This window comes from Rana temporaria, chromosome 3, assembly GCF_905171775.1.
Source record: "Rana temporaria chromosome 3, aRanTem1.1, whole genome shotgun sequence".
NCBI lineage: Eukaryota > Metazoa > Chordata > Amphibia > Anura > Ranidae > Rana > Rana temporaria.
The window spans coordinates 378,253,213-378,281,091 of NC_053491.1; the positions used below are offsets into that span (position 1 = coordinate 378,253,213).

The following is a 27,879-nucleotide window of genomic DNA, read 5'->3' on the forward strand; positions in this document are numbered from 1 at the left end:
CCGTGCTTGCCTCTCTGCGCTGCGTCGACGTAGCGTATATTATTTGCGCTACGGCGGCATAATGTGCGCCCGCTCTCTGTGAATCCGGGCCAATGTGTAGTATTTATTGCACTTATATTAAAATTGCATAAGGGCTGCAGGATATAGCATTATAAAATCGATCAAAACAAACTCGGCCGCACTTAGTAAGATGGCCACTGTCTCAGAATCACCAGCGTGGCGTCAGCAAGTAAGGCCCCTTCCAACGTGTTTCATGCATATGCACGTCATCAAGGGGTATGCCTCCTGTTTATTTTGGAAAGCAAAGGAACATTAGGCAAATTGCCTTGTCTATGTGTAGGGATTGCATTGGGCAAAGCTACCCAATACAGCCCAACAAGGCTGGTAGGAATGAGTGACTTTGCACATCTTTTGCTTTGATGCACCTGGAATTTATTAAGCTACTTTAAACTAAAGGTTTATAAATGGTCTTTATTAGTTGGCCCAAGTTACTCCTAAAAGAGAAACCTACCAAGCATCATGAGGAGAATGAATGTTCTAGTGCATTACTACTATTTACTTTCACAAGCCTGCAATGATTTAGCACAAAAGTTGGCATTTTCTCCTTCTGGCCTGGGTGTGGTATTATTGTGAAAAACTGAGATTACAGCTTAAAAAGATCCGTCCCCCGACTCATATTTGTTATGGTTGGCTAAAAGGTATGCTCGCCTAATCACGCAGCAGACAATAATCACACTGAAGAAGGAGGGACTGAGAGACAGCTTTAAAATGAGTAAACAGTGAAGGCTTCACTGCAGAGTGCAGTTGGCTGCTAACACATCGTGGGTGGGAGATGGCACTTAAGGGAGATTCATATGTCCTGTTGAACGATGGCAATAAGATGCCAGTGGTTGGCTTTGGCACGTACGCTCCGCAGGAGGTGAGTGACTGCAAACAATTTCACAACTGCACTTGTGCCTTTCTTAACCTTACTAACTATGTAACTATGTAAAAAAAAAGGTGGATGAAAAAGGGTGCTTTAGTGTGTTTTCCCAAATGTTCTTCTTTTTCAAAAGAGAAGTATGCTTTTTTTTTTCTTTTTGTAGATTCATACTTACCTAGGTGGATGCAGCATCAGACTGATGGTGCGTCTGTCCCCCGCCGCCTCTTTACTGAGAACCGAGCCACCAACATCAGTTCTCTCACCTCCCTGAGCAGAGAGCTGCTGACCGTCAGTCAGTAGCTCTCCTCTCTGCTCCTCCATGCTCATTGGAGCGCTGAGCTATGGCTATGGCAGGGAGCAGCCATCTTAGCCTCTTAGCGGCTTGCTTCCTCCAGACCCTGCAATTTCTGCTTCCAAGTTCTGCCCCCATCTTCTTCCCAGCTGCAGCACAATGTGAGGGGGGTGCACTGTGATGTAAGGGAGGGTGGGGGGTCTCTTAACTTCTGATAACTGGGAGGGGGGCTCTTAACATCTGATGTAACGTAGGTTGGGGTTCTCTGGACATCTAGTCTTACAGTTACAAGTGGCCCTTTGAGGGCAACCATGATGATGATGCGGCCCGTGATAAAATTGAGTTTGACACCCCTGCCTTAGAGAATAAAATAGCGGTAATTAAAAAGCATTTTGTCACACGATATTAGCACAACAGTTTTACGAAATTCAAAATGTCAGTAAAAAATACACTAAAGTTAATTTTAGGGTACACAAACACAATGTACTACACTATTTTTTTTGTAAAATATAAAAGACAAACGTGCACCGAGTAAATAGATACCCAACATATCAATCTTTAAAAATTGTGTATGCCTTCGAAATGGTAGCAAACTTTAATACCCTATTTACCTTTTTCATGGGCGTGCTTTAAAAGCCCCTACAGATGATCAGTTTAGAGTTAAAGGGTCACTAAAGGATTTTTTTTTTAGCTAAATAGCTTCCTTTACCTTACTGCAGTCCTGGTTTCATGTCCTCATTGTTCGTTTTTGCTTTGATGTTGCTGTAAATCCTCTCTGTTCCGAACACGTCCTGGTTGTCTGTTTCCTGATCACCACAGTACTGGGAGATTTCTCACTGTGGTGACTAATCAAGGAGGTGTGATTACTGTGTGTAAAACGAAAATGGATTGGTGCTGAGGAGTTTTAGACAAAGTGTCACTGTCCTCTATTGGCTGACTGCCCTCTATTGGCTCTCTGTACATCAGAGAACCAGCAAACAACAGCAAAAACGAAACTAAGCTGCAGGCACATTATATGATTGTTTTTTTTATCTATTTTTAATCATTTTTAAAAGGAATCAGTTAACTATTATGTCTCTATACCCTGTAAACAGTCATTTCAGCTGGAAAAAAAAATTCCTTTAGTGACCCTTTAAATGTGAATAATGGGCCTAGAATTAACACTGAGAGCTGGTTCACAGTGGGGCGACCTGGGATCCGACTTCAAGTCGCCCCAAGTCGCGAGCTCGAGAAAATGAATGGAAGTGAATGGAGCCGTCTTAATGTACACTACTGAAGTCGCTCCGACTTTAGAAAAGGTTCCTGTACTACTTCAGTCCGACTTCTAGGCAACTTGTACCCATTGATTTCAATGGAAGTCGCCTCAGAAGTCGGATCACTGTCTTAACTGAAGCAACAATACAGGAAGATAACATACATTTCTCAGGGAAACCCCTCCCTCCCACAGAGCTGATTATTGTTTGATTGGCCACTGGAAAGCCTCCTGTCCTGGAGGCGACTTGAAGTTGCCTTGCAAGTTGCCTGATGATTCATATTCAAGTCGTGCCCAAGTTGCCTCCCAAAGTCGTGCTAGAAGTCGTGTTGCCCCTGTGTGAATGGGCTCTCACTCTGCGTGCTCTGTTCTATGTAACATGTGTAGCACAGTCAACATTTCCATGCCTAAGTGCCCCTGACGCATGCTTATATGCTCATATGTCTGTGTATGTGGGGCTGGGGAGGCTTAAGTGCTTGTTTTTCTATTTTTTTTTTTCAATAAATTTTTTTTTTTCATCACATAGAGAACAAAAACCCCAGGAATGTGTGTAGCACCTCATACCACATTACATACAGTGGTGGCAGTAAAAGGGTAAAGCTGAAGTTTAGCTTTAAAAAAAAATCTCTACAGATTTAGCTTCCTGCTGCTGAACTTCTGCCATTGTCATCTAATCAGGCAGTGGATTCTCTCACCCATTCACAGATTGTGTTACAGGCAGTATAATCAGTGAAAGTACCGTATTTATCGCGGTATAACGCGCTCCCGCGTATACCGCGCACCCCTAAAGTGGCCCCCAATCCTGTGGAAAAAAAGTTTTTTTGTTTTTCTGTACTTACAGTTTTGGTGTCTTGCGCTGCGTCCATCGGCGGCCTCGTCGGGTCCGGCGTCCTTCTGCGGCTTCGGGTGTCCTCTTCGGCGGGTCCAGCGTCCGTCTTCGGCGGGTCGGGTGTCCTCTTCGGCGGGTCCGGCGTCCTTCTGCGGCGTCCTCCCCGCTCGTTTCCCGCCACGAGTTTGAATACTGCGCCGGCATATACCGAGCGCAGTACACTCGTGAATCTACGGACAGGCTCGGCAACTGTCGCGCTGACGTCCTGTACGCTCAGGACGTCAGTGCGAGAGGCGCCGAGACTGCCCGAAGATTCACGAGTGTACTGCGCTCGGTATATGCCAGTGCAGTATTCAAACTCGTGGCGGGAAAGCGGGTATCGGCGTATATCGCGCACCCACGATTTTGCCCTGATTTTCAGGGCAAAATAGTGCGCGGTATACCCCGATAAATACGGTACTTTATCAAATGGAGGAGAGGGCATGAGGGGGCGTGTCCCCATTGGGTAATTTTTAGTGCAGCTGAGCCCGAAGACTCAAAGCTGTTAATAACCCCATTGCCCAAAGTTCAGCAGCAGGTAGAGAACAGGGCAGCCCGGCAGTAAAGCTTTCTACAGAATCCAGCAGCCAAACTTCATTACACTTAACCACTTCAATACCAGGCACTTCCTGCCCAAGCCAATTTTTAGCTTTCTGCACTGTCGCTGTTTAAATGACAATTCCGTGGTCATGCTACACTGTACCCAAAAAGATTTTTTTATCATTTTGTTCCTACAAATAGAGATTTCTTTTGGTGGTATTTGATCACCTTGCTAAACAAATAAAAGAAGACTGAAAATTTTGAAAAAAAAAGTTTTGCTTTTGTTTCTGTTATAAAATGTTGTAAATAAGTAAGTTTTCTCCTTCACTGATGGGCATTGATAAGGCATTACTGATGAGGTGGCACCAATGAGCGGGCATTGATGGGCACCGACGATGAGCACTGATGGGCACTAGTAGGCAGCACTAATGGGTGGCACTGATATGCAGCACTGATGGGCATTGATAGGCGGCACTGATGGGCACTCATGGGTGGCACTGGTGGGCACTGATAGGCAACACTGATGGACACTGAAAGGCTGCAAAGATGGGTACTTATGGGTGGCACTGATAGGTAGCACTGCTGGGCACTGATAGGGCACTGATGGGCATTGATACGTGACACTGATGGGAACTGATGGGCACTGATACGCGCCACTGATAGGTATCCCTGGTGGCACTGGCAGTGGTAGGCATTGATTGGCAGCTGCCTGGGCATTGATTGGCAGCTGCCTGGGTACAGATTTGCATTTCCCTGGTAGTCTAGGGGGCATACCTGGTGTTCCAGTGTGGGATCCCAGGGGGGGCTGCGCTGATAAACAATCAGCACAGACCCCCCTGTCAGGAGAGCAGCTGGCTGATCGGCTCTCCTCTACTCGCACCTGTCATATGTGAGTGAGGAAAAGCCTATCAACGGCTCTTCCTGTTTACATTGCGATCAGCCGGGATTGGACACAACTGATCACGTGGTAAAGAGCCTCCATCGGAAGCCCTTTACCGAGATCGGTGTAGCGGTGTGTCAGAATAACACACTGCACCACCGATTGCTGGGATGCGCGCCCCCACATCATACGTCATATGACGTCCAGTCAGAAAAACGCAACCACCGCCTGGCCGTCATTTTTCTATAGGCCAGGCGGTAAGTGGTTAAGTAATAAAATCCAAAGCTGTCAGATTTTTTTTTTCCACTAAACCTCAGCCTTAAAGTCAAAGTTTAATTTGGTTAAATTTTCCCTCTCCCCTTAATCAACATGCTAATGGCAATTTTAACTACTTGCTGCCCGCCCACTGTCAAATGATGGCAGGGCGGTGCGGTTCTCATTCTGGGACGCTGTCATATGACAGTGCAATTTCAGTATGTTTAGAAGCATTACTAGCAGAAATGATAGTACAAGAATTCATACAATACAAAACTAACTAAGAGGAGGCACCTGGAAAGTGTTATTTAACATGACGCAAACGCATGCAACACATGTAAAATGTATCAATAAAGCATATAATCATGGCAGACGTGTTAATGGGCATCTAAAGTTTCAAAGCACTTTTAAATTAGCTCTTACTGCACATTTTTGGGCTTCTGTTTTTTCTTTTTCTGGTTCAATAGAATTAGAAAATAATTTATTAATTAGAATATTGACAGTGATGAGCTTTTCATTTTTTTTCTTTTTTCAACTTTGTAGTTTATAGTGATAGTTTGTATACCAGTTTGTATACCAGGGGTTAATGCAAAGTCATAGTGCAAATGCCTGACTGGATCCTTCAGAGACCTGTGCAGACTTCAGGAATGTCTTATTTCCTCTCTTTACTATATACGGATTGCAGTCAGGTCTCAAGCGTGTGATTGTGGTTATTATGTTGGAGCGTTTCCACAGGCATTTACATAATTAGCCTCTAACCACTTGTATCTCAAAAAAAAATAATATCTTCATTGCATATAGCGAGCAATGATAAGAGCACAAAGATAGTAAGGCTTCATTTCCATGGACGTTTTAAAAAACGGGCTGTAAAGCTAGTACAGACGCCAGGAAAAAAACTGCGTTTTCCCTCGATTTTTCCCCTCATTTTGCATTGAATTCAATGCACGTTTTGCCGCACTAGTTTTCAGCCGCGTTTTTCAGTTTCTATTCAAAATCAATGGTTCCCTATGGGAGCCCATTGATTTGAATAGAGGTCTCACCAGAAGTCGGATCAAGATGATCCGACTTGCGGGGCGACTGGTGTGCAGAGAATCTTGAAGGGGAACCCCGTGCAAATTTAAAAAAAAATTGCGTGAGGTTCCCCCCCAGGATGATACCAGACCCTTCAGTCTGGTATGGATTTTAAGGGGAACACCTACGCCGAAAAAAACAGCGTGGGGCTTCCCCCAAAATCCATACCAGACCCTTATCCGAGCATGCCGCCCGGCTGGTCAGGAATGGGGGTGGGGACGAGCGAGCGCCCCTCCCCCCTCCTGAGCCGTACCAGGCCGCATGCCCTCAACATGGGGGGGTGGGTGCATGTTAATGGGGACAAGGGTCTCTTCCCGACAACCCTGGCCGTTGGTTGTCGGGGTCGGCGGGCGGGGGGCTCATCGGAATCTGGGAGCCCTCTTTAATAGGGAGGCCCCCAGATCCCGGCCCCCCACCCTATGTGAATGAGTATAGGGTACATCGTACCCCTACCCATTCACCGGGAGGAAAAGTGTCAATAAAATAAAAACACAACACAGGTTTTTAAAATAATTTATTAGCCAGCTCCGGGGGTCTTCTCCGCTCTCTGGGGGTCTTCTTCTGCCTTCGGGGTTCTTCTCCTGCTCTCCGGTGCCGTTTTCGGGGCTGGCCGCTGCTATCTTCTTGCAGCTCTTTTACTAGCAGCAGCCAGCTCGCTTTTCCTCGTCGCCTTCTGCCTTCTTCTTCCGATGTTGTCACGTCGCTCCCTCCCGCTGGAATGTCGGGTGTGAGGTGCGCGATGATTTAAATAGGCCTCTTATGACGTCACAGTCCCAGCATGCTCCAGGTGGTGACGACATTACCCGGAGCATGCTGGGATTGTGACGTCATAAGAGGTCTATATAAATCATCGCGCACCGCACACCCGGCATTACAGCAGGAGGGAGCGACGTGGCAACATCGGAAGAAGGCAGAAGCCTAAAGGCGGAAGGCAGAAGGCGACGAGGAAGAGCGGGCTGGCCGCTGCTAGCAAAAGAGCTGCAAGAAGATAGCAGCGGCCAGCACCCACCCCCCCATGTTGAGAGCATGCGGCCTGGTACGGCTCAGGAGGGGGGCGCTCGCTCGTCCCCACCCCCATTCCTGACCGGCTGGGCGGCATGCTCGGATAAGGGTCTGGTATGGATTTTGGGGGAACCCCCACGCCGTTTTTTTCGGCGTAGGTGTTCCCCTTAAAATCCATACCAGACCGAAGGGTCTGGTATCATCCCGGGGGGGGACCTCACGCAAATTTTTTTTTTATTTGCGCAGGGTTCCCCTTCAAGATTTTCTGCACACCATTCGCCCCGCAAGTCGGATCATCTTGATCCGACTTCTGGTGTGACCTCTATTCAAATCAATGGGCTCCCATAGGGAACCATTGATTTTGAATAGAGAAAGAAATGCAGGACGAGGCTTACAGCTCTAACGCTGGAGCTTCAGAACGCACTGGTCCTGGTTTTTTTTGCAGCTTAAAAACGGCTCAGCCATCTACAGCTCAAAAACATCATGGTGGGCATGAGGCCATAGACTAACATGGAGAGCCGTTTTTAAGCTGCAAAAAACGCTCAGAAAAGTGGCTGTAAAAACGTCCATGGAAATGAAGCCTTAAAAATTTACATTTCCGGGTGAACCTCCACTTTAACATTAGATTGATGCTCATTTTGTCTAGGGGAATCGGCTAGTTTTTTAAAAAATTAAGCAGTACTTACCGTTTTAGAAAGCGATCTTCTCAGCCGCTTCCGGGTATGGGCTGCGGGACTGGGCGTTCCTATTTGATTGACAGTCTTCTGACAGTCGCATCTATCGCGTCACGATTTTCCGAAAGTAGCCGAATGTCGGTGCGCAGGCGCCGTATAGAGCCGCACCGACGTTCGGCTTCTTTCGGCTACTCGTGACACGATAGATGCGACCGTCGGAAGCCTTTTGGAAGACTGTCAATCAAATAGGAACGCCCAGTCCCGAAGACCATACCCGGAAACTGCGGAGAAGATTGCTCTCTAAAATGGTAAGTACTGCTTCGTTTTTAAAAAAACTAGCCGATTCCCCTAGACAAAATGAGCATGAATCTAATGTTAAAAAAAAAATTTCGGGTGAACTCCCGCTTTAAGCGTAAAGAACTACCGGGAATTCATTTAAATAACTAATTAATTTAAGACTCAGATAAGCCTTCAAACTGCAAAAGAGATAAAGTCGAATTCAGGAATACAACTAACTAATCTTAAAGTTCTAAAGCCATAAAGTTCTTTACCTTAAAAAGACTTTCTTTTTTTTTGCACAGAGCAGCTCTGATCCTCTTCTTCTCGAAGCAAACAGCTTGTAACGGGGGCACCCAAGCAGGCTCATTCCTGTTCCCTGGCTCTGTAGACACACAGAGCCACGACTTGGCCCCACTCCCTCCCCAGCCTCAAAGGCTTACTGGCTTGATTGACAGCAGCATGTGCCAATGGCTCCCGATGCTGTCTCAGCCAATGAGGAGGTAGAGTTCCAGAGAGCCAAGGTTTTCATGCACATTGTTGTATATGTTTTCTTAAGTTAAGGAAACCCCATCGGGTCAAGCTAAGACAGGACGATAAGTTGGTTTACACAAACTGGAACGCAGCTTACAGGCTGTGCTGGGATGGCTAATTAAAAGGATCAGCAAACTTTGTAAATTGTGTTACATATGCACTCTACAGTAAAATAATATTTGTAAAATATATATATTTTAATAATGTAACAAAAAGATTGTAAACTTTACAAACAATACAAAATAAAGTGGATCAGACCTGTACGTTCCCTGTAAATTATCACTGTCATTCTGTTGTTGTTAGGTACCCAAAAGTCTGGCCGAAGAAGGAGTGAAAGTGGCCCTGGAAGTCGGATATCGACACATAGACTGCGCATTAATATATGGCAATGAGGTGGAGGTGGGGCGAGCCATCAGGGAGAAGATTGCGGATGGAACTGTGAAGAGGGAGGATGTCTTCTACACCTCAAAGGTATATCCAGGGAGGCACAATGGGTGGGCAGGAGGGATGGCTGCCCTGGGCACAGTTGTATCATGTGAAGTGGGGGGGGGCACCACATGAAGATAAAGAGGAGGGAATTTGTGTAGGAAGGAGGCATTTGGGGGGAAGCAAGGGGTAAGTATTGTCTAGGAAGGAAAATTAGACGGGGGGGTGCTAATAGTAGTGATTTGGGGGGATTTGTATTTGGAGGGGGTGGGGAAGAAGGTTTGTGCTAGGAGGGAACTCCACCTAAAGGTTTTTGCAGTTACTCAAAATGCTACTTACCTTGTTATTATGCTAATCAGAAGACTCTGTTACTCTCTAAGCCACTGACCTAGAATAGGCATGCAGATCAGAGCTGTGAAGCTCTTGTATGCTTTCTTTGAATGACTGTCTTAGAAAGTATCAAGGCCAAAGATGGTCAGGTAACTAACATTTTCAGGAGGTCAGTTCCTGTATTTTGTTCAGGTTTCCTTTTACCATTAGACAATCAGATTCTGTATATTAGCGTCCTCAGGGACGGCTTCTCATGCTGTAAGAATGTTAGGGCCCTTTCACACATCCGGACAGTATGTCCGTATTTCATCCATCCGTTTTCCTATGGGATAGCGGGGTGTCAGCGGATGAACATCCACTGACACCCGATCTCATCGGTCCCCGCTATGGTCCGATTCTGCAGACGGAGGAAAATCTTATTTTTCCCTCCGTCTGCGGATCGGGTGAACATGGACAGACGGTCCATGTTCATCCAATCCCCCCATAGAGGAGAGCGGAGATCTGACAGGGCGGTCCCTGCACAGTGTGCGGGGACCGCCCTGCCATCTGCTGGCTCAGCAGGGATTAACGGAGCGATCCCCGCTGAGCAAGCGGATGCGAAAGGTACGGATCCTCACGGGATCCATACGTGTGAAAGGGACCTTAATAATCTGCACAGCAGCTGTGAACTTGGAGTGCTTACGTGTGTGTGTGTTTCTAGTTTTGTCCTGTCACTGAGCCTCAGACTAATTTGGATTTAAACAAACTTCTCCAGCCTGCAGATAGCACTGGGCCTCAGTGACGATACAGTGTTAGACATAGTTACAGTGAACAGGTTGAAAATTTCCCTTCTCCCGTGTCTCTAACACATATGCCAGGAGGCTGCAGGAGTAGCGACATACAGCAGTCATGGGTGGAGCTGGTGCCATCAAGGGCTGGCTGCCTGAACCCAGAGGAGTTGTGTAAGGGGTAGGGTGTAGATAGTTGATGACGGACCTTCCTCCATGTTCCCCATTAACTTATTAGGTGCCAAGTCTAAATCATATAAGAGGACAACCGGGGGGGGGGGGGGGAGTTCTTCTAGGCTACACTAGGCACCTGTACCAGGGTCACACTCCTCACACATAGGGGAACTTTTAATTGAGCCATGCCCATAACATGGCAGATGACAAACATGAACCCAGATTGCAAGCAACTGAGCTGCAAGTTTGAAAATGACTTGCTATGCTAAACTTGCCAGGCTTCACAAGTTCTCATTCCATGACTCTAAATCAACTTTCTTTAGCAAACATTCTGCAAGTCTACTGCAAGTTCTGATTCAGTTATGTTGTGCATTGTGCAATAGTCACCCATCGCAGGGGTCACTTTGACTTGCAGAACTCTTGCTGTAGACTCACCACTCCACTTTGCTCCAGCTAAAGACTTGCCACGCAAATTTGCTACAAATTGAAAAAGTGCTCTGAAAGTGTTGAATTTGCTAGTAAAAATGTGCAGCAAGGTAACAAGACTTACAAATTAACACTGCCACAAATTTGTGGCAAGTTATTCTTGCCATCTGGGAACGACCTCCAGTAAACTCACCTGAGGTATTAAACATCACCACGAGCACTTGTACCTTTACTCTGTGCCGTTTCCATCCATTTCTGAGAGGCTGACAGGGTCTCATTAAAAATATTTTTAAATCAGTACCTTAAAGTTACTTTCTGCCTGGGGGTTGCTGTTTAATATTTGATTATATTATATGTGTACATGTTATCTATCGAACTTTAAATTGCAGCTTTGGTCCACCTTCCATACACCAGATCAGGTCCGTACAGCTTTAGAAAAATCCCTAAAGGATCTCCAGCTGGATTACATCGATCTATACATTATTCATAGCCCTATAGAGCTCAAGGTAAGTTCATGCAAACAGCTTGAAAGAATATAGCACTGTTAATAAATGAATAAGTGTACCCGGCACTCGGCCAAGGAAAAAAGGGTATTCTTTAATTTTTTGCTGGAGCCTGCAAATCATTGCAAACGTGATCGGTTGTTTGCTCCTGCAGACTATTCCTCCAGCCCCAAGCTCATATGGAGGCACAGATCCTCAGTTATGGGGCTGGAGGAAAGTGATCAATGAACGATAAGTGTGCCATTTGTTGCGGTAGAAGATGGGACTTGTAGTCTCTCCATTCACAGATCCATATAACTAGACCTGTGATTGGATGATGCAGCCCATCTTTTACCTGTGTAACCTAGGCAAGGATGACATGACATACATTCCAGCTAGATCCTGGGGAGTACAGAACAGTGTTTATAAAGGTCCAGAAAGTTACAATGTTGCTGCATTATGCATGACACTTATAATTTACATTAATTGTATTACAGGAAGTTAATTCCTGGAAAGTACATACAACAGACATACATCTCATCAGAAATGCATGCTGAATAGGTCTCTCTTATGGTGTTTACATCCATAACAATATGATCATTCAATGCACCTCAACTGATTGATATGATTAAAAACCAAGCACCCTTCATCTGATCAATTTAGAATGTTCTCCATTGTACAGAACACCTCCAGGTAGCCACATTGCATTGTATTTACAGAAAATTACAGAGCTGCAGTTTGAAAGGGAGAAGTCATATTTAATAACATTCAATTACAATATGACTTGAGTCTTAATTGTATATGCTATACAGTATTATACAGTATATTTTGTTTATCTGCTATTTTTTTTCCACACAAAAGTGTAGTTAGCCTTTAATTGACAAGAAAGATACTAAACAGGAACTTATATAATACAGCATAATTTGTCTTGCACGAAATACTTAATAGGTGTAGGGCAATGCATTCCTTAGTTGAACTTTCAGATTAGTTACATAAAGGTCTATTCTTAACCCATCCTTTTTAGCAATTAGTTCTCCATCTACCCTGGTCTGGCACACAGAGTGGGTAAGGAGAGTTCCCAGCATTCCCCAGAAGGAAAAAGCCATCATACAGTGTACAACACAGTCGATAAATGTGAGGCCCTTGGATTCCCATGAGGGCCCAAATAATGAACACTTGCCCTTTCTACCTGCTTGCTACTGCTTCACACCGACAAATCCTCACAATTTCATTGTTTATGTACTCTTTGGCCCCCATTCCAGGGAGACCTCTAGTGCTCAAACTAATCTAGTTGTATTTTTTGTCCTTATATTTCAGCCTGGAAATGATCTGTTCCCTACAGATGAAAATGGAAAACTAATTTACCATAACACAGACATACGGGACACATGGAAGGTACTGTACGGTTCCTTAGCTGGCCACACTTGGACAAAGGTGGACTTTCAATTACAACTTAAGGCGGAGCTCTAGCGCCCCCCCCTTCATAAATTAAAAACGGATAGATCCCCTGCTAAGCAATACTGGATCTGACATGTGAAAGGGGCCAAATGCTTCTTAAGGCCCCTTCTTAAGGTTTCCATTCATTCATTGACGGATGAAAATCGGACATCAATGCATCTCTATGGAAAAACTGATGTAAATGATTATCATCCATTTACATGTATGAAAATGTATGAAAAACTGATGAATACTTCATCAGTTTTGACGTGACTGAACTGATGAAATGAACGGTCCACATGTGTGTAAGGGGCCTAACTGCACTGCATTTTTAGAGCCAACTTAGTATATTTATGGTACTGACAGGTGCACTTTAAATCACCTAATGGTTTCTGACGTCTCCCAGAAGTTACCTTTCTACACCTGGTTATCCTGGCCTGTGAACCTGTTTTAGGCCGATTGGATATTTGATTTTGTATCATGCAGTCAGAAACTGCAGGCTTGTTAACACCCTTGTTGAAACAAAATGAGTTAGGCCCCTTTCACACGTGCGGACACGTGATGGACCGCTTTTTCATCCATCCGTTTGCGGATGAAAAAGGGCCATACATTGGTCCCTATGTGATTGCGGGTGTCAGCGAATGAACAAACATCCGATTTTGCAGACGGAAGAAGATACTATTTTTTCTTCCGTCTGCAGAGCGGATCGGATGAACACGGACATACCGTCCGTGTTCATTCGCTCCCCCCATATGGGAGAGCGGAGAAAAGACAGGGCGGTCCCTACACAGTGTGGGGAGACCGCCCTGTCATCCGCCGGCTCAGCGAGGATCAACGGAGCGATCCCCGCTGAGCTTACAGAGCACACGGAGGCGGTTCATTACTGATCTGCCCTGTGTGAAAGGGGCCTAAGAAACAGTGGTAAGAGGAAACAGAGCCAGGAACTAGGCAGAAGTTCTCACCATATAGTCCCCAAGCTAGGACGCAGAGCAGCGATTATCCTAGCCCACATTAAACTGACATTTAACTTTTAGGCAAACTGAGCCTTTAATAAGTGAACTTATAATGAAGTATTTTTAGAATGGTAATAGCACTTCACTAACTGATTGTTTTCTGTGTTTAACTGGCAGGGCCGATCCGCCCTATAGGCTCACTATGCAAGCCTCTTAGGGCCCCGTAAAGCTGCGGAGGGCCCCCCAAATTACTAGGCCCCACCTGTCCCCTCACCCCGCACCCCCCGCTTCTCACTTTAATGTAAGATGTCATTTCCGACAGCAGAACACCCCTTTCCCCAGCTTCTCATTTAATGTGACATGTCACTGTCGGCAGCCCCCCCAGCTTCTCAACTTTAATGTGACATGTCATTTTTGGCAGGCCCCCCCGCTTCTCAACTTTAATGTGACATGTCATTTTGCTTAGGGACCCAGGGAGGTCAGGATCGGCACTGTTAACTGCATTATAACCCTTTGATTATTTTTTTTAGGCTTTGGAGGCGTGCAAAGATGCCGGACTCGTTAAATCCATTGGAGTTTCCAATTTCAACAAACGCCAGATAGAATTGATCCTCAGCATGCCGGGACTCAAATACAAACCTGTCTGTAATCAGGTAATAACTGTGTTCACACATATACATGGGGTATGTGTACATGTGGCTGCAGAGCAGAGAATGCCTCAGCTGATTATGATTTACTCAGTAAAGTGACAGCTTTCTGGGGGATCAGTTGGATGGGTTCGGGCTAGGATCCAAACACATATGAAATCATCCCTACTTGTTAAAAAGAACCATTCTCTGTCTGTCATTCATTTGCAAAAATTATTATACTGTTTGAAATAGCATTGAAGTGGACCTATAATACTGTTTAGCTTAATTTGTGGACCGAGGCGGTATTTACCCTATACATTTGAAAGGAACCAGTGTGTCCCAAATATGTCACTACTTAATAAATAAGGGATATGCCATTTAAATATCAAAATATTCCCTTCTGACCTCTCTGTGAGACCAGATCACCCATACATACTTTTTACAGTAATGGAATTTTCTAATGTGTCACAATATCTGTTAGGATTAAGTTCACCTGCTGGTAGCACTATTCTGCTCTGGGCCATTTACTGCAGCTCCAGTGTCCACCAACAGGTGTCTCCCAGGAGCCAGCAGGCTGGTGTAATCTTGCTAATTAATGTTTAGCTGCCTGGGGGCTACTTAAGGCTTCTCCTCCCTTCCCCCGGTGCATCATGATTTTGGTCCCTGCCTTGCTTCTTATCCTGTGCTGTGTTTATGGTTTCCTGTGTTTCACTATAAATTAATTTCACTTTAATATATATATCCTTTGTTTGGTCTCAGTTCCCTTGTGTAGCTACGTGTCTGGTCTCCTTAGGCGCTGACCCTGACATTGAACGACACAAACCCCAAAAGACAAATAACCCCACTAACAAGAGCTGTTGAACATGAACGACTAAATACACATATATACAGACCAAGCTAGGGACAAGGGTTGCAAGGATGGGGGGATCACGGCTGGGGACAGAACAGAGGGAGGCAGGAGCAAGGCACAGGGGGGCAGACTGGACAGGATAAGCAGCAAGGCAGGGACCAAAATTGTGACGCACCGGGGGAAGGGAGGAGAAGCCTTAAGTAGCCCCCAGGCAGCTGAACATTAATTAGCAAATTACACCAGCCTGCTGGCTCCTGGGAGACACCTGCTGGTGGACACTGGAACTGCAGTAAGCGGCCCAGAGCAGGATAGTGCTACCAGCAGGTGAACTTAATCCTAACAGATTCCCCCCTTAAGGAGTGGCCTCTGGACGCTCCATAGGGCCCCACCACCAAGGTCTGCAAGCTGACTGAGAACTCCACTGTCCATGTCTGAAGGTCTGATGAGAACACCACCGCCAGGGCCCCAAAAATGGCTGGGTTTTCTGCTGGTCAGATCCCCAAGGAGGCACAACACCAAAGGCTTATTCTCAAAAGCAGCCTGTGTCCCAATGCTGGGACACCAAAGGACACTGACCGCCCAATGCCAGAGTGCCTGGTCCGTGCAGGTACCCTGATGCCAGGGGGCGTCAGGATCAGCATATAAGGAGACCAGACACGTAGCTACACAAGGGAACTGAGACCAAACAAAGGATATATATATATATATATATATATATATATATATATATATATATATATATTAAAGTAAAATGTATTTATAGTGAAACACATCTAACCATGAACACAACAAACATAGCAAACATGAACATAAACAAACCCCAAAAGCCAAATAACCCCACTAACAAGAGCTGTTGAACCTGAACAACTAAATACACATATATACAAACCAAGCTTAGGGAGTCGGGACAAGGGTACAAGGGTTGCAAGGATGGGGGGATCATGGCTGGGGACAGAACAGAGGGAGGCAGGAGCAAGGCACAGGGGTGCAGACTGGACAGGATAAGCAGCAAGGCAGGGACAAAAATTGTGACGCACTTTTTATAATTGTATATGTCTTTTGCAATACCCCTTCGCATATTCCTAGGACATTCTTTAGGAGACTGGAGGGCCTGCTGATATCCTTTGTGTGGGCTGGACAAACTCCCCGGGTAGTGAGACAGATCCTATACCTCCCCCTGTCTGGTGGGGAACTGACACTTCCAAGTTTTTTACTCTACTATTGGGCGGCATTACTGGTTACGGTCCGGTGGTGGTTCTCCCAGCCCAAACAAAACCCTGGCGGTCACCCTGGAGGCGGCTATCCTAGGCTCCTATGCAGCCCTGAGTAACCTCCCGTTCCGAGGCCTCAGGGCGAACCCCTCTACGATGACCCTCATGCGGACCACAGTTAAGGTCTGGCAGGAGGCTCAAACTATTTATAGGAGGCCTGCCCACATTTCCCCGCATATGCCCCTGTGGGGCAACCCTATGTTTCCCCACCTGAATAGCATTCCGGACTCCTCCCTGTGGGAAAAGAAGGTTATCGTCACTTTGCACCATATAGTCCTTGAGGGTAGACTTATGCCTTTTCAGGTATTGAGACGAGCTTACGCCCTGCCGGTCTCTTTTCAGTTCAGATACTGGCAGCTTAAACATGCCTTCGAGGCCCAATTTCCTGAACCCTTAACTTTGGTGTCTGACTCCATAGAGCGACTTCTGGCCTCTAGTGTAATGGGACACCCTCTCTTATCCCTGTATCTGTATCTCACCGTAGTGTGTGACACCAAACTTACTAAATCCTGGAATAAGTGGATTGCCGATATACCATCCTTGGATGAGGAGGGGTGGGAGGACTGCATCTCCGCGTACATTCCCTCTATGATTGCCGCGTAGGACAGGTTTATACAGTTTACATTTCTTCACAGGGCCTACTACACCCCACAAAGGCTGGCCCGTATCTACCTTTTTATGGGATCCTAATTGCCAAAGGTATAAACTGGAAATAGGTACATCCTGGCACATGGTCTGGTCGTGTCCAAAACTCCGGCCATATTGGACGGCTGATGTGTGTGGGACAAACGTTCCGGTCGACCCGACAGTTCTGTTACTGAGCCATCTGGAGGATATGGCAGGGGATAGGTACTGTAAGCTACGCCTGACCTTCTCCCTATCTTATGCTAGATGAGAAATTCTGCTGAAATGGAAATCTGAGGACCCCCCCCACCTGTATTTCCTGGCAGCGCTCAGTGAATTCAGTCCTGCCCTTGTACAGGTTGACTTATGAGAATAGACAGTGCCCGGGAAAGTTTGACAAAATATGGTCTACCTGGATGGAGACCCACGCTGCCCTTGACCACCCTCCAGAGTAAGTGTGTCGGAAATTTGACCCCCCCCCCCCTGACGGTTGCGGTTTTGGTCCCCCCCCCCCTTTACTCCTATGTTTATGCTACTGTTAAGGGTTGTTTGAAGTAATCATGGTGTAACTGACAAGAAATACTCGTGTATGCTTGATATTTACCCAATCTTCACTTGCTACCGATTACTTGGGTTCTGCCCCTGAAAGTGATGTATGCTCCTGATACTCTGATTTCTGCATTGATGCAATTTCTGTGACGTATCTCTAATGTAATGCTGATTTATCTAATAAAATTTCTTTCTATTAAAAAAATAAAATAAATCGTGACGCAACGAGGGAAGGGAGCAGAAGCCTTAAGTAGCCCCCTGGCAGCTGAACATTAATTAGCAAGATTACACCAGCCTGCTGGCTCCTGGGGGACACCTGCTGGTGGACACTGGAGCTGCAGTAAACGGCCCAGAGCAGTATAGTGCCACCAGCAGGTGAACTTAATCCTAACAATATCTCTTGAATGCAAAATTAACCTATCATTACTTTTTTATCAATGTATTTGTTTGAAAATTTGCAACTATTTTTTAAACAAACTCACTTTGTCACTTATGTCACTTTGTCCATAGACAACAAGTAACGGGTTCTCTTTAAAGACCAACTTTTCCTCCCTCTAAAACTTAGCTTCATCATGCTACTCTGCGTCTCCATTGACCTTTGGACATATGCTGGTCTTCTGAGTATGGGGGCGCATGTAACCTCCCCCTGGGATGTAGTTCTCAAGCCTGAGTGGCCGATCGCCAAACCTAAACACTGTCCTATGAGAGATAAAGGAAGTCCTTAACATAAGTTTAGACACCGTCTGACATTTATAGGGAGCATGGCATATGTGTCGTGATGCATTGCAAGGCAGCTGCCTTCAACATAAATGGCACCACAATGCATTAGAACGTGCGTTAATGAGTGTTGCGGTAGTTTACGATCATATGTATACGCTATATTACCAAAAGTATTGGGACACCTGCCTTTACAGCATCCTTTAATGGAATCTCACTCTTAGTCCAGGACCTACTGGACTGTGCTCCTTATGCCCCTTTCCACAACTGTGCAACTTACGTATATACACTTTATTACCAAAAGTATTGGGACGCCTGCCTTTAGGCCTCGTACACACGACCGGACATGTCCGCTGAAACTGGTCCGCCGACCAGTGTCAGCGGACAGATCCGATCGTGTGTACAGGCTAGCAGACAGATTTCCAGTGGACAAATGTTTCTTAGCATGCTAAGAAACATGTCCGCTGGTAAGCTGTCCAGCGGACATGTCTGCTGGTTAGTACGTCTAACCAGCGGACAGAAATCCCGCGCATGCGTCGAATTGATTCGACGCATGCGTGGAAGCATTGAACTCGCGCGATGTGTCATCTACGTCACCGCGTGTTCTTTGTCGGCGCGGATTTCGGTTTGATGGTGTGTACAGCCATCAGACCGAATTCTCCCAGCGGACATGTCCAATGGAAACGGTCCGGCGGACCGTTTTCATCAGACTGTCCGCTTGTCTGTACGGGGCCTTACACGCAACGCACATTAACTTTAATGGCATCCTAGTCTTAGTCCGTAAGGTTCGATATTGAGTTGGCCAAACCTTTGCATCTATAACAATGTGAACTCTTCTGGGAAGGCTGTAAACAAGGTTTAGGAGTGTGTCTATGGGAATGTTTGACCAAAAAAAATATTGCATTTAGCACTACCTTACACGTAAAAAAAAAACAATAATGAAATACAATATTGCCTAAAGAGAACATTGTTAGTCCCACAAACAAAAACAATGCATTACTTTGTCATTTTAAGTAATGATAACATTATCGACGAATAAACAGGCTTACAGTGCCTTAAAAAGGGTATTTATACCCGTTTACATTTTTCACATTGTGTTACGTTACAACCAAAAACTTAAATGTATTCTATTGGGATTGTATGTGATAGATCAACACAAAGTGGCACATAAGTGTGAAGTGGCGAGAAAATAATAAATGGTTTTCAATTTTTTTACAAAAAAATATCTGAAAAGTGTGGCACGCATTTGTATTCAGCCTCCTTTACTCTGATATACCCCTCACTAAAATCTAGCGGAACCAAATGCCTTCAGAAGTCACCTAATTAGTAAATTTTAAAAAAAGCCATAAGTCCCGTTTGCAGTTTGCAGGAAGCCATGTGAGGGACGCAGAAAACATGTGGAAAAAGATGCTCTGGTCAGATGGGGCCCAAAAATACTTTTAGCTGTAATTGCATCGAAAGGAGGTTCTACAAAGTATTGACTCAGAGGGGCTGAATACAAATGCACGCCACACTTTTCAGATATTTATTTGTAAAACATTTTGAAAAACATTTATAATTTTCCTTCCACTTCACAATTATGTGTCAGTTTGTGTTAGTCTATCACAGGGGTAGGCAACCTTGGCATACAATCCCAATAAAAATACATTTACGTTTTTGGTTGTAACATGACAAAATGTGGAGAATTGTAGGGGTATGAATACTTTTTCAAGGCACTGTATATTGGAAATTTCAAATTTGTTCTGGTTTATAGGGAGTATAAATGTATGAGAGCTGAAAGCGGGAGTTCACCCATAAAAAATGTTTTACCCTTAGATTGATGCTCATTTTGTCTAGGGGAATCGGCTCGTTGTTTTAAAATCGAAGCTGTACTTATCGTTGTAGAGAGCGATCTTCTCCGCCGCTTCCGGGTATGGTCTTCGGGAGTGGGCGTTCCTATTTTCATTGACAGTCTTCCGACAGGCTTCCGACGGTCGCATCCATCGCGTCACGAGTAGCCGAAAGAAGCCGAACGTCGGTGCGGCTCTATACTGCGCCTGCGCACCGACGTTCGGCTACTTTTGGAAAATCGTGATGCGATGGATGCGACCGTCGGAAGCCTGTCGGAAGATTGTCAATCAAAATAGGAACGCCCAGTCCCACAGCCCATACCCGGAAGCGGCGGAGAAGATCGCTCTCTACAACGGTAAGTACAGCTTCGATTTTAAAACAACTAGCCGATTCCCCTAGACAAAATGAGCAGGAATCTAAGGTTAAAAAATGTTAGTTCCGGGTGAACCTCCACTTGAAGTTGGTAATGTGGGAAATAAAGACAAGTGGAGGAATACATGCAATGACTTCTATAAGTTCTTTTTCCTTACTAAAGTTCTTATTTGCTTCTCAGGTGGAGTGTCACATCTACCTGAACCAGGGCAAGTTGCAGGAATTCCTCAAGTCACAGGACATCGTACTGGTGGGATACAGCGTGCTGGGGTCTAGTCGAGATGAGAAATGGTAAGATCGTCATATCACTTGATGTGTACAGTACTTGACCTTCTCACCATAGCCGAATTGTAGGTAATTGTAAATTTTCCATTTCCCAGGATAGATCCTAACTCTCCCGTCCTGCTGGAGGATCCAGTGCTAAAAGAAATAGCAGAAAAGCTGGGAAGGACAACTGCCCAGTTGGCCATGCGGTACTTACTACAGAGAGGGGTTGTGGTCCTGGCAAAAAGCTACACACCAGCCAGAATTAAACAAAATCTGCAGGTGAGGGAAGGGTGGGTACTGCTGAAGATCAAAGGGGCATCCACATATAAATTTGTGAGCTTTGTTGTTTGTTGCTTCACTATTGGTAGGCATACATTTAAAGCTGAATTGAATATGCTTACATTTTACATACCAACTCTAATTTTAAATAAAACCTTTGTGTTGAGATTACATACCTTATATTACACCCACAAATCATGAATGGTTGGAGGGGCCGGCACGGTGTTATACGTATCTTCCTGAAAACATCACCATACCCTGCCTCTGTAGCCCTCTCAAGAGCCCTTAGCTCCAATGTAAGCAGTGGGTTGGCTCTTGGGAGATGGTATGCAAATATCAAAATGCCTTGATAGGTGGATGTCAATCTGGAAAAGTGGGCGTTCGTAGACAGACTTAATTTACATGCAGACCACTCTAGATAACACTCCATGATTGAAAGAAGGAAAATGCAATAACTGAAGTCTAGGGACAGGAAGACCAGGGAGGAAAGAACTAGATAATGCTGGATCTCAGATATACTTTAACCACTTCAGCCCCGGAACGATTTACCCCCTTCCTGACCAAAGCACTTTTTTGCGATACAGCACTGCGTCGCTTTAACTGAAAATTGCACATGTGGCGTTGCACCCAAACACAATTTACGCCCTTTTTTCCCCACAAATTGAGCTTTCTTTTGGTGGTATTTGATCACCTCTGCGGTTTTTATTTTTTGCTCTATAAGCAAAAAAATAGAATTTTGAAAAAAAAATGCAATATTTTTTACTTTTTGCTACCCCCCAAAAATATATAAAAAAACGAATTTATTTCTCAGTTTAGGCTGATATGTATTCTTCTACACATTTTTGGTAACAAAATTGCAATAAGCAAATGTTGATTGGTTTGCGCAAAAGTTATAGCGTCTACAAAATAGGGGATCGATTTATGGGATTTTTATTTTATTTTTTTATTATTAGTAATGGCTGCGATCTGTGTTTTTTTTGGGGGGAATTCTTTATTTAGACAAGGCACACAGTGATACAGGGACCTCAACAACATTATACATAGTATAGTTTACCTCCACGAACCAGACCACGTGTACAAACATCTCAATAAAGCAGGTGATATAAACATATACACTAGACAGTAGAGCTGCACGATTCTGGGCAAAATGAGAATCACGATTCTTTTGCTTAGACTAAAGATCACGATTCTCAAAAACTGAATGCCAGAACCCCCCCCCCCCCAATAAATAAATAAACCTGTAATAAATCTGAAAATATGAATGTATAAAAAACAGACCAGTGATATGTCTATAATGTTAAAGACCATATAACTCCTATGAAAAAAGCAGAATCAAACTTTATATGGTAGTATGGTATATGAGTTATGTGGTCTTTAACATTATAGACATATCACTGATCTGTTTTTTATACATCAGAAGCAGTACCGCCAGCAACCATTGGGTGGCGCATGGATACACACTACAGTTGTACAGAACTCAGAACTGGGAGAAAGATTAATACATCAGAAGCAGTACCGCCGGCAAACACTGGGTGGTGCATGGATACACACTACAGTTGTACAGAACTGTGAGAGAAGCCCAGGCATCCATCCAGCGGCGCAGGCTGCTGACGTCGATTCCGATATCGGCGCCATTTGTGTTCCACACTGGTTACAAGGAACGAGCAGTGAGAGAAGAAAATCGCGGGTCATCCAGCTTGGAGATCTTATTAGGATTAATCATGCAGCTCTACTAGACTGTGGGCTTCAGGGTTGAGGAAGTATCCGCATCCCGCACAATTTTTAACGGTTTACACCAAATTATTCAAAATGAAAAGGGAGGTAAATTTGACCCTAGGGCCAAACAGCAAATAAAAGCCAGAGAAGGAAGGGATAAAGAAGGGGGGGGGGGGGAGAAGAAGAGATAAAAAAAGAGGAAAGAGGTGAGAAAGAAGGGGGGAGGAGACCATCCTCCAGTCCCTCCATCAATTTCGGGGGAGCTATCTCATGTGTCTCCACTACAAAGGGAGTTAGATCATCAGCTCTGCATGCTCCTCTGAATAAACAAACTCGTGCCAATAAAACCATTTCTTGAGGAACTTCTCTCTGAGGCCCCTATCCGTGGCCACCAAGTCCTCTATTTCATTGAGTTTGGCTACTCAATGAAATGGATGGCCACCGCCGGCGGCTGTGTCCGCTTCCAAAACAAGGAATGTAAGATGCAAGATCTGCAATCTTTATTGTGACTGCGACATTGCGGCAGACACATCGGACACTTTTGACACTATTTTGGGATGGTCAGTGCTATAAACATACACTGATTACTGTGTAAATGACACTGGCAGGGAAGGGGTTAAACACTAGGGGGCAATCAAGGGGTTAACTGTGTTCCCTTGCTGTGTTCTAACTGTAGGGGGGATGGGCTTACTACAACATGACAGAGATCACTGCTCCCAATGACAGGGAGCAGTGAATCCATGTCATGTTGCTAGGCAGAACAGGGAAATGCCTTGTTTACATAGGCATCTCACTGTTCTGTAGCTCTGTGTCACAATCGCGGACCCCAGGAGGACATTGAGTGGGCGTGCACCCACTAAGCTGCTATTTAAAGGGAACATACAGGTACGCTCATTTGCCCAGGCGTGCCATTGTGTCAACGTATATGGTCGTGCCCTGGTCAGCAAGGGGTTAATATTGAATTCAGTTCTAGGTTTTGTGTCCTTTTAGGCACACTCTTTTACCATTGTGCCATGATCCTTGGCAATATATCTTCTACTGATTTTCCCCACTACCTTTCTAAATCTGGGCACAGATGACTATTTTTTTTTTCCGATCAACCAGCAGGCTCATATCAGGTTTTATCAAATTTACCCTATAACCAACTTTACAAGTAAGCACACAGATAAGTATTTTGAAGTGGTTGTAAACCCTTATATATACCTAATGAAGTGACTGGTCTCGGGTGATACACAGAGATAAAACAAATCCTTCTACATAAGTTGCGCCCGTTTATCTGTAGCCTTCTCTTCTCACTATCTGTTTAAAGTGTAGTCTGAGAGCTCATAAAAAAGGGAGCAGAGCTCCGTGAGATGACTGGAGAGAAGCCCCCCTCTTCACACAGCACACAGGAAGAGAGATAAGGCTGTCAATCAGCTGGAAATCCCTCCCATCATCTTTTTTCTCTTGGTGTCAGAAAAACGTGTAATGCCGCGTACATACAACCGTTTTTCATGGCGTGAAAAATTACATTTTTTTTATGTCATTAACCACTTAAGACCCAGACCATTATGCAGGTAAAGGACCTGGCCAGTTTTTGCGATTCGGCACTGCGTCGCTTTAACTGACAATTGCGCGGTCGTGCGTTGTGGCGTCCTTGGCAAACAAAATTGGCGTCTTTTTTTCCCCACAAATAGAGCTTTTATTTGGTGGTATTTGATCACCTCTGCGGTTTTTATTTTTTGCACTATAAACAAAAATAGAGTGATAATTTTGAAAAAAAAACAATATTTTTTAACTTTTTGCTATAATAAATATCCCCCAAAAATATATTAAAAAAAAATGTCCTCAGTTTAGGCCGATACGTATTCTTCTACCTATTTTTGGTTAAAAAAAAGGCAATAAGTGTTTATCGGTTGGTTTGCGCAAAATGTATAGCGTTTACAAAATAGGGGATAGTTTTATTGCATTTTTATTAATTTTTTTTTTTACTACTAATGGCGGAGATCAGCGATTTTTTTCATGGCTGCGACATTATGGCGGACACTTCGGACAATTTTGACACATTTTTGGGACCATTGTCATTTTCACAGAAAAAAATGCATTTAAAATGCATTGTTTACTGTGAAAATGACAGTTGCAGTTTGGGAGTTAACCACAGGGGGCGCTGAAGGGGTTATGTGTGACCTAATATGTGTTTACAACTGTAGGGGGGTGTGGCTGTAGGTGTGACGTCATCGATTGTGTCCCCCTATAAAAGGGATCACACGATCGTTGACGCCGCCACAGTGAAGAACGGGGAAGCTGTGTTTACACACAGCTCTCCCCGTTCTTCAGCTCCGGGGACCGATCGCAGGACTCCAGCGGCTATCGGGTCCGCTGGTCCCGCGGTCATGGTCACGGAGCTTCGGACCTGGTCACGGGAGCGCGGACAGTCCCTCGAAATCAGGGAAAGTTGGGAGCTATGACATATATATATATTAATATTACAACAACCCGGACAGCTGTTACAGTAAATGTGCATGTTGCTTGTTTTTCAGATATCTGACTTCCAACTGAGTGAAGAAGACATGAAGACCCTGGATGGCTTAAACAAAAACATGCGTTATATACAAACTCCACAGTAAGTGTCATTCTTTAATCAGAAATTACATTTGTTCATATATGCTTACCTTTAAATCATTTTTGTTGGTGGATCATGAGCAGACCAAGGTTATGCTGAGTTCAACAAGCTCTTTAGATGTGGTCACCTGGGACAAATCTGAAACTACACAGTCTATATTCCCATCGCACACATTCCTGGAATGAGCTCTTAAGGTACCGGGTGCTGTAGCGACCACCAGCTGGATACTGGAAGATACACGATAATGTAGACATTTGCCAGCACACCAAGGATCTTCAATTACGTCCAAACGTTTTTTATTGAAGAAAGATCACATCACAAAAAAGTGTGATGCAACGTTTCAGAACCACACAGGACCCCTTCGCCAGGCATGTGATGATCACATGAATAGTATACAGAAAAATACCGCGCTGCCCTATAGGTAAGCCACTAACACTGCAAATAGACAAATAGCAAAAAAACATGAAAACAATAAAAGTGAAGCGCTAATTAAGTTAGGTTGGCATAAAACTTCAAATTACAAATATGACAATAAAAGTGAAGTGAAAATTTCCACATAAATATATAAATAAATGTCCATATGTGAAAAACACGAATAGTGTAAAAATACAAATCTGACTATAGAATAGTCCAGCAATAATATTGGTGAATTCTAAAGCCTGGTGATAACTTCAAAGAGGTGCTAGAGTTGAAGGAGCATTGAAATGAATTAACAAAAAGAGAAACCACCACCAATAGGTAAGGGGCTTACCAGAGAGTTTGAACCCAGGAGAACCTACGTTCAGATGGGTCAAACAGGGCTCTGTGTGGTAAAACCACAATGAAACCTGGGCAATCCTGTATGTGTCTCCAATGGCTGCAGCAAGAGTGACCAAACGGCAGAGGAATGGAGTATATCACAGAAGAAGATAGCTGGTTACCCGATGGTCTCACAGGACATGATGGTCCAAAAAAAATCCCGGATGTGTATGGAAGGGTGTGTACCATAGATTAGGAAGAAAAATACATCCACATAGCGTAACTCTGTGTTGAATGTTGAAAATTTAATGTAGCAAGAACACTGAGGCCCCGTACACACGTCCGAGGAACTCGACGGGCAAAACACATCGTTTTGCTCGTCGAGTTCCTTGTGAAGCCGCCGAGCCGAAATTTCCCATTGAACAACGAGGAAATAGAGAACATGTTCTCTATTTCCTCGCCGAGATCCTCGTCGGCTTCCTCGGCCGAAAGTGTAGACACGGCCGGGTTTCTCGGCAGAATACAGCTCCGACCGAGTTTCTGGCTGAATTCTGCCGAGAAACTCGGTCGTGTGTACGGGGCCTGACATTTAGATGGATGTACAAGCGCTTTGTGCAAAGTAATAGCAACAGTGGGGTCCTCCCGACACGTTTCGTCCCAAGGACATCATCTGGGGTTATGATCACATGCCTGATCAACTGCCTGATGAAAGGGTCCTGCGTGGCTCCGAAACATTGCAGGATCTGACAACTACACACAGGGCTTGGAGCGGTGCTGCTTTCTTTTATACTCTGCCATGCTATTGCAGCTTTTAACCCCCTTCGTGCTGTTTCCTTGTTGATCTTAAAGGGATGCTTTGGTTTAAATATTGGTTTAGCATCTCTGCAATTAAGCCCATTTGGGTCAAACGAGAGCATTTCCCAGGTGGGGACACGCCATGTGTCATTCACGACTCAATAAGGTTTTTATAAAGAAGTGGTTCCATTGATGTGCAGCCTGAACTCTGTTACATTCTCTTGACTAGAGATGTAGATGGCCATCAACCAAAGCACCTGTAGTGGGGGAGAGGCTTGGTCTTTGGAGCGGTGCCACTAGATTTGGATCGTAGTACAGTTTAGCAGTTGAACTGACAGGGCACAGCCTGATTTCTCAGTGGGTTTGATTTTGATCCAAGCATTGAGGGAGGAGTGTCAAGTGCGGACTCTTCTTCCTCACTGGAGACAGGGACAAATTCATGTACTTGTGTGTGAAAGGTACATGAACTGAGCACAAGCACTGACACGTTCCATGCTGAACCCTCATGGAATTTCAAAGGGTGTTTACAACATCCTTTATGAATTCCCCTGAGTGTGTTTGGATTTCTAAGAAATTATTACAATACGCATTGCCATAATTATATGATGTCTTTGTGTCTTTTACTTAGGTGGCAGGACCATCCAAAGTACCCATTCCACGATGAATATTGAAGAATGATGTCACCAGCAATTACTACTACAGAATAGACTGGATGCTGATAGGTTGGCCTCACCAACACTATCTTGAAAAGCAAATCATAGCTGTAATTATGAATGATATAAATTAATAAACTTCAGTTTATATACATACTTGCCACGTGAATGAACACTGCTTTGTTTAGAATTAGGCTACAGTCACAAGGGAGTATGCATACCGCTCCTTCACCGCTCCTTCCCATTTAAAACAATGGGGTACCGCTGCAGAGGTGCATTGCGGGCGGTATTAACCCTTTATCGGTCACTATCGGGGGTTAATACCTCACCGCTAGCGGCCGAATCCCGCGGCAATTCCGACGGTATAGCGCCACTATTTTTAGTGCCGCTATACCGCAAACGCGCCTCCCGCCCCAGTGTGAAAGG

The 27,879-nt window shown here is 44.7% G+C and overlaps 1 protein-coding gene across 1 annotated transcript; it reads left to right on the plus strand.

Moving 5' to 3' along the window:
- Positions 1-742: 742 nt before the first annotated feature.
- On the plus strand, positions 743-27,609 carry LOC120932846 (aldo-keto reductase family 1 member C3-like). The gene is made up of 9 exons (XM_040345632.1): positions 743-919; positions 8,870-9,037; positions 11,079-11,195; positions 12,489-12,566; positions 14,092-14,214; positions 20,585-20,694; positions 20,784-20,949; positions 25,185-25,267; positions 27,429-27,609. Exons 1-9 carry the CDS (start codon positions 833-835, stop codon positions 27,469-27,471), a joined length of 975 nt encoding a protein of 324 aa, XP_040201566.1. The 5' UTR covers positions 743-832; the 3' UTR covers positions 27,472-27,609.
- Positions 27,610-27,879: the final 270 nt, after the last annotated feature.